This window comes from Oryza sativa, chromosome 4 (genome assembly GCF_034140825.1).
Source record: "Oryza sativa Japonica Group chromosome 4, ASM3414082v1".
In the NCBI taxonomy this organism is placed as follows: domain Eukaryota; kingdom Viridiplantae; phylum Streptophyta; class Magnoliopsida; order Poales; family Poaceae; genus Oryza; species Oryza sativa.
The window spans coordinates 6992394-7005954 of NC_089038.1; the positions used below are offsets into that span (position 1 = coordinate 6992394).

At 40.2% G+C, this 13561-nt stretch overlaps 1 protein-coding gene across 1 annotated transcript; it reads right to left on the reverse strand.

Moving 5' to 3' along the window:
- Positions 1-4490: 4490 nt before the first annotated feature.
- On the reverse strand, positions 4491-11410 carry LOC4335144 (pumilio homolog 3). Its single transcript, XM_015778079.3, has 9 exons — positions 11010-11410; positions 7578-8674; positions 7355-7496; positions 7169-7276; positions 6401-6613; positions 6212-6322; positions 5415-5600; positions 4937-5111; positions 4491-4854 (listed from the first exon to the last, which is right to left on the reverse strand). The coding sequence occupies exons 1-9, from the start codon at positions 11280-11282 to the stop codon at positions 4772-4774; spliced, it is 2388 nt and encodes a 795-aa protein (XP_015633565.1). The 5' UTR covers positions 11283-11410; the 3' UTR covers positions 4491-4771.
- Positions 11411-13561: the final 2151 nt, after the last annotated feature.

The window sequence follows — 13561 nt, forward strand, 5'->3', positions numbered from 1 at the left end:
ACATCGAATGTACTAATTCTTATAATAAACGACTACAATCATGTTAGTTGCAGTGACCTAAGTAGCACTCTAAAGTCCTGAGTTTAAATCTTCATATGAGCGAATTTCATATTGGATTGTTTGAGGGGCTAAATTCTCAATTTAAAAGGTTGCATATTTTATTTGGGCATCATTTGATTTTGGCATACAGATGGCTTTGCCCAGTAGTTTAAATTTTATAAATAACAAAAAGGGTCTAGAAATACAAATACAAATTACATGGGAAAAAAAGAAAAACTCAAAGCTTTATGAAGATTATAACCTATCTAAAACTCTCTCTTTTAGATCATTATATTCATCCTCCAAGATACAAGAGAATCTCATTCTTGAAACTAGCTAACCATCTGTCGACATTAGGTGCTAGGTGCTCAAAAAAAATTAAGCATTCCGCTGCTTCCATATATGTCAGCATGAAGATTATTACTATCTTCAAGAAATCTTTCATTCAAAAGCACAATCTTGCAAAAACTTTCATCTTGGTAGAAAGACAATGACGTCTTCCAGGAAATTCTAAACTTCCTCCAGTAGGGCTTACTAAAAGTGCAATCAAATACATTCTTGTTTCCCCTATCACCACTCACTCACTCAGGCAAAATATGCACATGATAAATCCGTGTCCTGTGGAGCACAATGTTGATCATGTCATTGAACAACAGCCAAAGAAACACTTTTATCTTTATGACACATTTTGATTTCCATTTGCATGATAACGGCCTTGCATGGCTGCTTAAAAAAAACAGGCTATACATTCCCGAATTTTTTTAAAATAGTAATTAATAACCTGAAAATTAAATTAATAGTAAATGAAAGGTTTAATTTATAAAAATAAGAAGGACGCTATGTGCAACAGCGTCCAGGCATGGACGTTATTCCCGAGAACGTCCAGATCAGGACGCTGTTTGTAACGGCGTCCACCGTTGGAGCCGAACCAACCTACGGTAGGGAAGCCTCCACTCGCGATTCTTTGTCGGGTCGTCGTCCTCAACGCTGCTCGCCAAGGAAGGCCTCCGCTGCGTCTCGCTCGGTTAGCATAAGCGCCCTAGCCCTAGCCGTCAGGTTAATAGATCATATCCGATCCTGCTGTCCGATATGATTCGACCTATGCATCCTAATTTTTTAGCGCACTTCTTCAAATTAAATGGCCAGCTCGATCCTGCAAATGGCTTCTCTTTTTTTTTCCCTAACGAATCGCAGATGGCTACTCTTGATTCGATACATGCGTGCCTGCAACTAGCTGCTTCGTTTATTTATCCAGAACGTCCTACTGATTGCTCCGTAAAAGCTAGTAGACCTGGTTAATAATGTACTCAATGTTAGAGCAAACAGATCGATCAAGGATGCAAGTAACGCTAATGCATGCTGCAGTGCTGCACATAAATGGAGAATTGGTAACCCAAAAGTGATGGAATACAGAGATTAATAACTGATTATATATGTATGCCCACATGCAAAACCTAAACGAAAATCAACTAATATCCAGTCCAGAGCATATATACATCGTTTTCGAAGATCAGATAAGCAGCCGGCGCTGGGTTCATGTGGCGGCAAATCGATCCTCAGCAGACGTCGCGAGCAAATTAACGGGGGCTTCTGGATCAGGGCAGAGTTTAACGAATGGCAACGTGCGACAGGAAGTTTTGGGCGCTGATATATGCTGACGGTGCTAGGAGTGACTAGTGAGCGCAGGCTCCCTGGCGAGACGCGTTGGGGGATAACGAGGCTGGTTTGGCTGCACCAGGAGACGGACGCAGTTGCGAACAGCGTCCCCTTCCGGACGTTCTCAGGAACAGCATCCACGTCTGGACGCTCTGGTAGATAGCATCCTTCTTATTTTTATAAATCCAGCCAGCAATTTACTATAATTATTTAATTTATAGGATATTAATTACTATATATAAAAAAAATCGGATACATTCTCTGTGATGAATATGATGGCCTATTCCATAAAAATCTTCAAGTTGTGTGGATGGACTGTATATGTGCTTCTAGTTGAATGTATCATCATATGCTTACTATGACTATGACAGTGGTAAGTGACATGTCTGCTTTTATCTATCAAACATTATGGCTACAGAATCATCCTTGTATGTAAAAAAGAGTAGAGCTAGCCTTGCATGCTTAACCATTTTAACGGAACCATTCCACATGTCTTTCTATAACAAAAGGGTTTGCCCATTCCCTTCGAATTATGAAGCATAGTGAGATTTCTGTAAATAAATTTGATAGACCCCTTATTATATACTTATCATTACCCTCGATTATTGTTTGGCAAAATTTGCTATATGATATCTAAAATTTGTGTAATTGGTTGGAGAACACTGAAGGCACTATTTTATAATTTTTGGAGAAAAAGTGGACAAACATTTTGAGTTTAAAGTTTTCAATTTCCAAATGAAGGTTTTGAAATTTGAGTTGAATGTTTTTGGAGTTCAAATTAAAAGTGTTGAAATTTGGTTGTTTTTTCAATTTTGAGTTTAAAGTTTGAAATTTTTCACTAAAAAATTCCCAATTTCCTTTTCAGATTTGAGTTTGATACACTCCGTAAAAAATAATGTGCGTCATTGAAAAAAGAAAATCATGTCGCAATTCACATTGCCTATACTGTCCTCACCAAGATCGAGTCGGTGTTTGTACCGCGTTCCTGTTCCTCGTAGTTCTATGCATAACAGTGCAAGCCATTTTCTCCTGTAAAATCAAAGTGTAAAATCAAAGTGTGTTTGATTGTTATTCTGTGATGAACAATTGGCATATGAGATTATTGATTTTGATATTTGGAGATCATTGACGAAGTGGTTTTGGAGATGATTGATTTGCAGGTGATGAACAGAGACTGTTGCTGACAGGTAGTGACCGGTCAGGCCGGGTTGTTGTAGTCAGTCAGACCAGAGGTATGTGTGCGGTTAGACCAGCTAGCTCGTGGCTTGACCGGCCGGCTCTGTACCGGTTTCGGTTTAGGGTTGATTCTTTGGATATCCATGGACAATCAATGTTTATTCTAGATGGATACTATGCATATGTAATACTGTTGTTCGCTAACAATGAGTCAAATTGGTGAGAACTTGTGCTCGGATATTGTTTCTTGGTTGATGCGTTTGTAGGTGGTCTTGATGCCTCGGGAGAGTGTTGCCGGTGATGGATCGGGAGTCAACTTGGGATAAGATGACGTCCGGACGATCAGAATATCACGTGGGATATTTAAGCTAAAGATCAATACACGTGGTTGTGTGTATGGGATACATAGCCGAATTTAGAGGGAGTCCAAATTTGGTTCAATTGGAGTTTGTAAAGTTTGTTTCTTGTACGGAAAGGTTTCTTAGGGGATTATGACTTCTTGTACAAGGTTGGTCTGTGGCTTTAGGCTGCTTACGTTGGGTATAAATGGAGAAGGAGGGTGTGTCATTCTGGTATCATTTTTGATAGAGTTGCGTTGAGATAAGATAGGCATATTTGTAATCTCTATACATCCAAAACTTAAATGAAGAGCTTGTCTTTTCGTTTGGCAATATTTGATTCAACTCCTGTTCGAGAGAGTTTATAGTAGCTATAGCTTCTCTTAGAAACTCCAGCTGTCAGACATTCCCCAAAGAGTTATTTTTAACCAGATTCTGATAATTTGTTGATGTAGAATCCATATAATGAACTAGAAGCCAAAAGATGAGAAACCCAACTTTCTAGATCTTACCAACAGCTTATCAGAATCTTAAGTTCCCAAAAACATGATTTAAATTGTTGACTCTATCCAAACATTCATCTTAATACTTCTGGGTTATGCAGACTTTTGGATAAAACGAGTAACATAGTTAATGGACGAAAATTAAACCATGGCAATAGTTAAGGGACAGAAATAGACTTTGTTTAAAATAAAGAAAAGAGAAGAGCTCATAATTGGTCGGTGCTGAGTCTTTTGACGCAGCTTTAGAATCTATCGAGCTTTGTTCTACTTTTCTTTTTCTAGCAAGACAAATCATTAAATAAAATGAAAACGTACTACTGTACAAAATCACAGTAAAAACACAACAAACACAAAAGAAAACGAAATAAGAAAATACTTTCCCTATTATTATATACATCCTGAGTTTAACTCGGTAAGACGGTAAAGTCTCAGGTGAGTACGCCAAGACTGTAAAGAGCCTTTCCTTCCCACGCATAGTAGTAGCCATAGTCGATACAGCAAAAGATTAGCATGAGCCTCACTTCAGGAGACATATACAGATTAAAAATTGGGCAAGGAAGCAAATAATTCAGAAGTTAATAAGAACAAATAAATGTAAAGCGAGAGGTATTCAGGTTTTTTTGCCAAAATGAATACGGCGAATAGCTTCCTGAGAACGTCGAAACTTCTGATTCACATCTATCATCTGACTCGTCTCAGCTGGCATACTTCATTGAAGGGCCTAGCTAACAAACTAAACTGCCTTCTCAGCGACTCAACAGATCAGAGACATAAGAAAGGATTAAACGACACGCTTTGCCAACTGACAGCTCAAACAAATGTACAGCTGATACCCATCAGTAAACTTGTACATGGCCAAAAAACAGATTTACAGCGGCGATACCTAACACTCATCTAATTACCTTTTAAGTACCCGGAGAGATCTATACAGGCCACAGTAAAAAAGAAGAGAACACATCCAGTCTCCACCAGGACACCCCTATTGGCTATTACAGTGTATCTCAAAACAAAAATCTCCACATTTGTCAATTCACCAGATTTGCTTATTGATGCCAATGCTTAAAAAGGATTAGCGTCAACATCTGTACAGCTTAGTGACTGCTGACATTGGCTAGTCTTGGACCCCATCCGCACTCGGTTTTCTGAAAATCAAGGAGAAACGTTAGAAGTTGGAAAGATTTCGGTCCCGATTGCATGTCACGATAAACAAACTTATCCGCTCACCTCCTGTAATGATTAACTTCTCCACACGCGCAACTATATGCTTCCCGAAAGTGTAGTTCTTCAGTTCGTTCAAATGCATCTTGATGCTTGAGAGGATCACAACTAGGAATTTGTCATCACATGTCTGAAGGATTCTCTGTACAACATAATTGCCAAACTGATCCTTCATCAGTCCCTGCATAGATTGGTCAAAATGTGTTATTACAATCACTGAAAAATCATTGTGCATCAAGACATTGTCATACAGTACTAGTACAAATACAGTGAACATTATATTAAAACCCAGTGCCATACTGCCATGTGTTCTGTATGAACAATAAATCCTAAAGGCTCTTGTGCACTTACTTGACATACAAAATGAAACTAAACACAATAAATACAGCATTGATGTCCGTGTGGAAAACATAGGGTTGTGGAATCATTTGATAGAAAATATGCTTTCAGTTAACAGCTCAAGGAAGTTGCTTGTTGGACAAACCTGGAATGTTTGGCCAGAGGATACAATCTCTCTTATAAGGCCTTCACGTTCATCAGGAGTTCCAAAAGATAGACACTTTTCCACAACATTAGAAGCATACTTCTGCTGGCTCAAGTTCACCACTTGCCCAGAAAGCTTTTGAATAATGGATGACCGCTCCTCTGGCCTACCATGTTCTAAGACGTGCTGAAAATTGTTTGAAAAGGTTCATCAGTAACCATCAATTAGAACCGTTAAATGCTCATTGAAGGAAATGAAAAAAAATAATACTACATTCCAAACTGGGCCTAAAAGATATAACATTCTTTTTACCATGCTGCAATGTATCAACTTATTTAAAATAATAACAAGAAACATTTACAAGTTAATTGAGCCCAGGAACATCATAAGCTGGTGCTGTTTTATATATTTTAATTCCCAGTAGGTAAAATGATAATCCGCTGGTGTCAAAGTACTCAGTTAATCAGTTAATGATTGTTTCCAGAGTATGAAGAATATATCGTATTTCAGGAGGTTACTGTTGTATTTATATGTAACCATTTCAAATGGAGATAAAAATAGCCCTAATACATAGAAGAAATGTGGTAATCCTAGTAACCGCTGGCAACCAGCCACATCCAACAAAAGTTTGAACCCTGGCTCCACACACATAATTTATTTTACTAATTTTATCCACAATATCTGTAAACTACTAGGTTTTTTAATGATCAAGGCAGTGTAACTATTTTTATACAGGGTTAAGTCAAAAGTTTGACAATTGCAGCAAGTGAATAAATAAATGGAATATGTTAACCTACTTGAACAACATAGTTTCCAAATTTATCTTCTGTCAAATCAAAAGCACGTTCGACAATTTCATCCATCACAGCACTTTGAGTTGCTGGATTATGGCAATGCTCCAAAACTCTCTGCAAAGATAAGGTTAGAAACTACCATTTAAAGTTACAGAATTTAATGCTTAGGAAACAGAAGGTTGCAATTTGTACCTGAATAACTCTGCAGCCATATTGGTGAGTGCAAAGCGGATAAATTTTCTGAAGTATATCCTCAATTACAAATGGAATGTGATCTTCTGGAACACACTCTATGCACTTCTGGATTACGTGGTTACCATTCTGATCAGAAATACATCTGAGAACAGAATTCTTAAGCTCACCAACAATAGATATCTTTCTCTCCAAGTCAACCACATCAATGACCTGTGGCAAATGCATGGATAAAATTCCAATCAAGCACCTCTAAAGTGAAATGACTCGTGCCTCATCAATGTCTCACTCATAATGCTGACAGAGTGACACCAATTTTAGTTAAGGTGGCATTCCATGCATGGACTTTTGGTGAAGACATAACGCTCATAACGCAAACAAAGAACAAAGCATGTTCATTTTTTTTAATAAACAGAGATTCATTATCTCTTGTCAGCCACCATGAAAAAATGATTTGCCACATAACAATTAGAAAAATCATAAATGGTAAATCATTTGTCATCAATTGTAGCTTTTACACATTAGCTCAATGCTAGTAGTGAGATAAGATTGAGTGTTAAAAGCAGCGGATGATTTAATCTTGGTTCAGGCTTCCACTCAAATTATTTTTGTGTACATTAAAATTCTTTTTTGTACATTACTAACAGATTTACTTTAGGAGACTACACTGCTGTCCACAATAAACTTGTAGGAAATTGATTATAAACTTGTAGAGTTTGCATGGGTTACAGATTTACATGAACCCCAAGAAAAAAAAAGATAACTTACCTTCTGAACAACTCTGCAACCATACATCTGAAAGCTGAGTTGCAAAAAGTGACCTCTGAGCTGATCTGCTAACTGGCTTAACTGGCTTTCTGTAGCAAACTCAAAAAACTGCAAATGTACAATTCTGAATGTTAGGTTTCAAAATATAAATATGAGTAATCAAATTAGCAGGACAGATAGGCGTACCTTCTGAATCACATAATTGCCAAATACATCAGTTGTCAGAGCAATAGCATTGGTCAGTATCTCTGGAAAGATTTTTTCCCTGTCATCAGCTGAGGCAACCTCTAGTTTTTGTTGAATAAAACGACTTCCAAATTGATCCATACTGCATTAAGATAAGAAGTAGATAATGTGACAAAGCATTAAAGTTGAAAATCTACAACAGGAGAATGGAAGAGAAATGTACCTAACTTCCATAACATGGCCCACTACATTAACAAGCTCCAAGGGACAAGCACCACTTCTATTTGCAAGATCCAAAGAAGACAGATCCAGGCAGTTTGCTACAGGATTATCTTGGTAGATTTGTGATCCCATATTTCTACCAGGTGTCCTCCTACTAGAGGATAACATCCGCGATTGCTGATCACCAAGATATGGAATGCCCCTCAAATGTGAATAAGCATGGGACCCTGATCTTTGCATTCTTGAATATGGAAAACGAGGTCCATCATGATATAGTATGTTGTCATTATATGAGGGACCAGATTTTGACTGAAAGACATTATCTTCCTGCAAACAACGCTGTGCAATAAGTTCTTCAAGGAAATGGTTCCTACTCCTGATTAAGTCCAAGTCTGTGATGTTGCGTCTGTTTCTCAAGGGGTTGATTATATTTACCATATCTGCATTGCTATGGTAATTATTCTCGTCAAGATTGCTTAGCTGCATCAAAGCTAGTTGATCAGCAAGAGATAGGCGATCCACATTCTTCATGTGATGGTTATTATTCCTTGAAACATAGGGACTATCCATAATACTGTTCTGCCTGCGTAGAAGACCATCTCCATATGAAGGTAGTGAATGAACATCCAAGTGCTCACAACCAAGCGTACACAAAGCATTGCCAGATAAAGGAGAACGGCAGTCATTGGCAATCTTAGAGGAAAAATGCCTGTCGTGATTACGCATTTCCATTTCATCAAGCAGGTCTTTGGCAAGGCCCCTTTCATCATATTCTAAATGATTAGACAAGTTCACCCTAGATAAAGCATTTGAAAGATCAGAGTCAGAGAGATAGGTGGACTGAAGGTCCCTTCTAGCAAAAGCATTCATCTTTCCCATGTTTGGCATGAAGCGATTCTCGGCATGCCTATGAAAGTCAGCATCATCTGTTTTGGTCTGTATCCATGGGGAACCAACATTAACTGCAGAGTGATCCAGCATAGCGCCAACACTATGAACCCGGGTTGGTCCAAATTGCTGTCCATTAAACTCTCTCGTACCATTAAGGTGGAGGCCTGGTGCTCCATTAGATAATGACTCAGAATTTCCAAAATGATCCTACAACAAACGAAATAAATTCAAATTCAAATAACCAATGCATAAACATCAAACAAAACGTAAGTCTGGAATTGGTGTTGTTGTATTGGACTAAATAGCTCATCAGCCAATCCTTTAGCTCCTCTGAGCCATGCACATTAATTAATATCCAACCGAAATGAGAGTCAATCTCATACATGCACAGGGCAGCAGTTAATTCTTTGACAGCGAAGAATTTATGGCGGTATACGCGGAGTCAAAATGGAACCCAAAACTAAAATACCTGGGCAGAAGGGCTGCGATCTATGTATCTGGAAAACACAGGAGCAAACACCCAAGAACATGGATGGATGTTTTTATAAAAAAAAAAACTGAAAACAAATGCACATCAACAATAAATTGCAAATCAAATATACAAAAACAAACAAGCAGATTATTTTACAAACTTTAGTTCGCTCACTATGGGCCAAACGGCAATCCTCAAACTCTCCTCCCCATCCCTGTGAAATTCCCCAATCCAGCAACCACCACCATCTCCTTTTGATCTCATTGAAACAGAGAAGAGACCAGATGGACGGTGACTCTGTGAATCACTGGATCTTAAGCAGTGGAAGCAACATGAGTGGGAGATACATATTGTGTGAGATCGCATGGGTCCTGCAAATCACACACAGGTTCACACTTCACACACGAAGTAACCCACATGAAGTCAGATAGAACATTTCTTATCTTCCGTTAGAAATTTAGGAACCGCAAAAAAATATCCAGAGGAACTGTTGACAGAACTTTCTACAGGAAATAATGGACAGAAACTATCACTAGAAACTTAAGAAATTGTTCAGAGAATCTTTCCATAACAAAACATTGCATAGCAAACTTTCCATCAAAAGATCATTCTACAGCAGATCTTAAAACTTTCTTAACAAAACTTAGAAACTATCTTCAAGACAACTTTCTACGGAATACTACTTTCTGTTGAAAAAGCTTGTTAGTACCAAGTACAAACTTTTATTCAAAATCTAAATCTATTCGAATTAACTATCATGAAGTGATGATTTTTTTAAAAAAAAAAAGTATTGGCCAATGTGGCACGCTGCCCCTCAAACTCCAACAGTCAACAGAGCGGCCACCCAGGAACAAAAATTGAAAACATGTGTGCAGGAAAAACACATTAAACATTCAATGGACACAAGTGTTCCACGATTAGGAATTATGCATGACTGGATTGAGGAGATTACATAGCAAGGAGCAACTAGGTTCATATTCTCTCTTGATTTTGGGCATTTCATCTAAACAAGTATAAGTATCTATGGGGAAAAATAAACACCCAAACAAATAGGTCCAAAATATACTTAGGCATATACGAGAATGGGAACTGAAAAGGCTCAAAAGCAATTTATGTACAAGCTATATAATAAATGTTTACAGCACATACAGCCTGGTAAGATAATTACATGATATTTACGACATATAAGAACAGAAATAGCAAATTCTAATGGCAGGAAAATAAAGCCTATATATAATTAACAGAGGAACTAAAGAGCCCAATGGTTCAACTAAGTTGAAGTTGTCTCCATGAGTTAATCGAAGCAATCCACTGAACATCAACATGATGAAAGCACAAAGATAACACAATTTTCATGTGAGTTCTAGAAAGATAGCTAACAAGCATAATAAGCATTTAGTAGTTCTTTAAGGACGCCATATGCACTAGTATGGCATGGGAACCCATATTTTGCGGAGGAAAAAAGTGAATCTTTTGGCCGAAAGACATTGGTTTTACAACTTTTAACAATTAGTAGCAAACTTGAACGTACATAGGCAGCACAACCGAGAGAACCAACATAGATAAATCAATAGACTAAAGCCACACAGGATAAATTGAAATAAAAACGATATGACAAGAACACCACCAAACACTTCATCCAAGCATCCAAGGTACAGAACTTAAAATCCAAAAGAACTAACAAAGAAAAATTTACCTACATAGCTACACCTGAAAAATTGCAACATGAACCCACGCGAGCAAAAGAAAAAAACTTCTTTTCATAATTTCGCTGCGCATGATTATTACTGGAACGATTCAGCCCATCAGACTGATGAAACCCCTAACAAACCCAAACCAAATAAGCCATGCCAACAAAGCTCATCCAAGAATCGAAGAAAAGAGAGATCGATAAAAATCGGAACAACCCAACCCCACAACTTGCATCTGTCAGGACACACAATCAGTAAAACAAATTCAAGAAAAAGAAATCCACGCTTCGTGCACATACCACGCACCGCCATCCAATCTACACCACGCGCACAACTCAAAAAAAAAGAAAAGAAAGGCAGGAAGCCAAGAACCGCTCACCTGCGCGGCGGCGCCGCGCCGCCGGCCGACCTCGTCGAGCCTCGCGCCGAACCCATCCATCCCGGAGAAGAACGACCCGCCGCCGCCGCCTCCGCCGCCCCCGTAAACCCCCTCCACCTCCTGCTGCGCCACCGCCGAAGCCGCCGCCGCCGCGGCGCCCTCCATGGTCGGCGGCGCGCTGCCGCTCCTCATCGGGTCCCACCCCCACCCCGCATCCCCCTCCCTCTTCTCCTCCTCCCCTCCGCCGCCGCCGCCATCGCCGAAGGGAGCCATCCCCTCTCTCTCCCCCACAACGCGCGCGCAAGCGAAACGAAAACTCGCGTGTGGTTTTGAACCCAAAACCCCACCCCCGCGGTCGCGCCGAAATGGGTGGGTGCGGTTTTTGGGGTGGTGGCGGCGCCGAGTTAGGGTTAGGGTTTTGGTTGGGTTTTAGGGCGGAGAGGGTGGGGGCGCGCGGGCGGGAGAGGAGAGGAGGGGAGGGAATGGAAATTGGGGCCCAAAATCTGGTTTTTTTGGGGTGGTTTATATAGAGAGAGGATTTCAGGTTGTGGGTTTGTTTCCTTCAGCTTAAACCTGGAGATAAATAAAGAAAGAAAACCCTTTTCTTTCTGATAATTCCGTGCAGTTTTTTTTTTTGGTATAGGAGTTACATGATGGGACTGGGTAGATTCATAGACACTGGATGTGGGGCCAGGGTGGTCGTGTTTTTTTTCCCGGTCAGTGCTTGGGCCCAACTGTCAGTGATGTTGTTTAAGGTGGGTTTGTTCGAGTGGATTTAAATTAATAAAAAAATATGATTTCTCTTTTTCTAATATAATATAATACAAAGAAGGACGCTGATATACATACACTCCCTCCGGTTCTATTACTCTTTACGTTTTAGACAATGTAACAGTCTCAAAATATATCTTTGACTATATTTTTTATTATAATACATATAATAAATAAATATGAATACATTGTTATAGTTACTTATAAGATAAATCTATATATATTGTTCTTGAGTCTTTAAACTAATTATTTTTAAATTCATTGCTAGTCAAAGTTATAAAAGTTTGACCTAACGTTATCCAAAACATAAAAAATTATGTAACCGGAGGAAGCAAATGCTATTGTCGAAAAATAAACACTTATATGTAGAATAGATTAAAACACCAAAGTAGTGTATTGATTTCTTGATCTCTTCCCTGCATCATACTACTAGGTTATATTTATATTTATAGGTTTATATAGCTCTAACTACAAATCCAAGTATATAGGTTTTTACATGCTTATCTTGTAGATATGGACATGTATAGGGCTGGTTGTGTCTTTCCACTTCATATTCAGCTTCCAAGGTTATCCTAGGCCGAACCCAGGTCGTTAGGGAGCTGGCTTTTTTGGAAGGTCACTTTTCAGGGCAGGCCTTCGGCATCATGGCCCCGACGGCCTCTTCCTGTCCCAGCGACAGTACGCCATCGATCTTCTGCAGCGAGCCGGCATGTTTGAATGCCACCCAACTGCCAACCCGGTTGATGCTCGCGCCAAGCTCTCCGCCTAGGAGGGTGCCCCCGTCGCCGATCCTACTGAGTACAGGAGCCTCGCCGGTGCGCTCCAGTATCTCACTCTCACCCGTCCTGAGATCGCCTATGTCGTTCAACAGGTCTCTTCATGCATGACCCTCGCGAGCCTCACCTCGCCTTGGTTAAACGCATCCTGCGCTACATCAAGGGCTCACTCTCTGCCGGCCTCCACATCGGCACCGTCCGGTCGGTTCTCTGACTGACTACTCCGACGCCGACTGGGCCAGCTGCCCCGACTCTCGTCGCTCCACCTCCGGCTACTACATCTTCCTCGGCGATAACCTGGTGTCTTAGTCCTCCAAGCGACAGACGACGGTCTCATGCTCCAGTGCCGAAGCGAAGTATCGTGCCGTTGCTCACGCGGTTGCCGAGTAATGTTGGCTCCACCAGCTACTCCAGGAGTTGCATGCTCCCATCTCCACTGCGACTGTTGTCTTCTGCGACAATGTCAGTGCTGTCTACATGACCACCAACCCGGTTCACCATTGCCGCACCAAGCACATTGAGATCGACATCCTTTTTGTTCGGGAAAAGGTGGCTCTGGGATAGGTCCGTGTGCTCCATGTTCCGTCTACACACCAGTTCGCCGATATCATGACCAAAGGCTTGCCAGTGCAGTTATTTACAGATTTTCGGTCCAGCCTTTGCATCCGTGAGCCTCTCGCTGCGACTGCGGGTGGGTATTAGGAATACTTTGCCATATATGTACAGATTGTATTGTATTGTTTCTTTCCTTGTATTCTCCTCTAATTGAGGATCTTGTACATGTGCTTCCTATATCAATACATGGTCACCCCTCCCATTGGGTGTGAGGTGTTCTCCCCATTCCATTCTACACATACAAGGACACGAAGCAAATGTAGGCAAAAGGGTAAAGATGATTTCCAAATGAGAAACAGTGTCTACGGAAAGCAAAGTTTAATCCCAACGCGAGACTTTAGGCACTAGCCAGCCCGCTGCTCCTAGATGTCGCTCTACTGTGTACTCCTA

What these genes read in the sequence shown, in the direction of transcription:
- LOC4335144 (XM_015778079.3), bottom strand. Translation starts at nt 11,282, where the DNA reads ATGGCTCCCTTCGGCGATGGCGGCGGCGGCGGAGGGGAGGAGGAGAAG. An exon ending in GCAATTATGTGATTCAGAAG is followed by an intron (nt 7,277 to 7,354) that starts GTACGCCTATCT and finishes GTACATTTGCAG; the next exon opens with TTTTTTGAGTTTGCTACAGA. An exon ending in TTGGAAACTATGTTGTTCAA is followed by an intron (nt 5,601 to 6,211) that starts GTAGGTTAACAT and finishes AACAATTTTCAG; the next exon opens with CACGTCTTAGAACATGGTAG.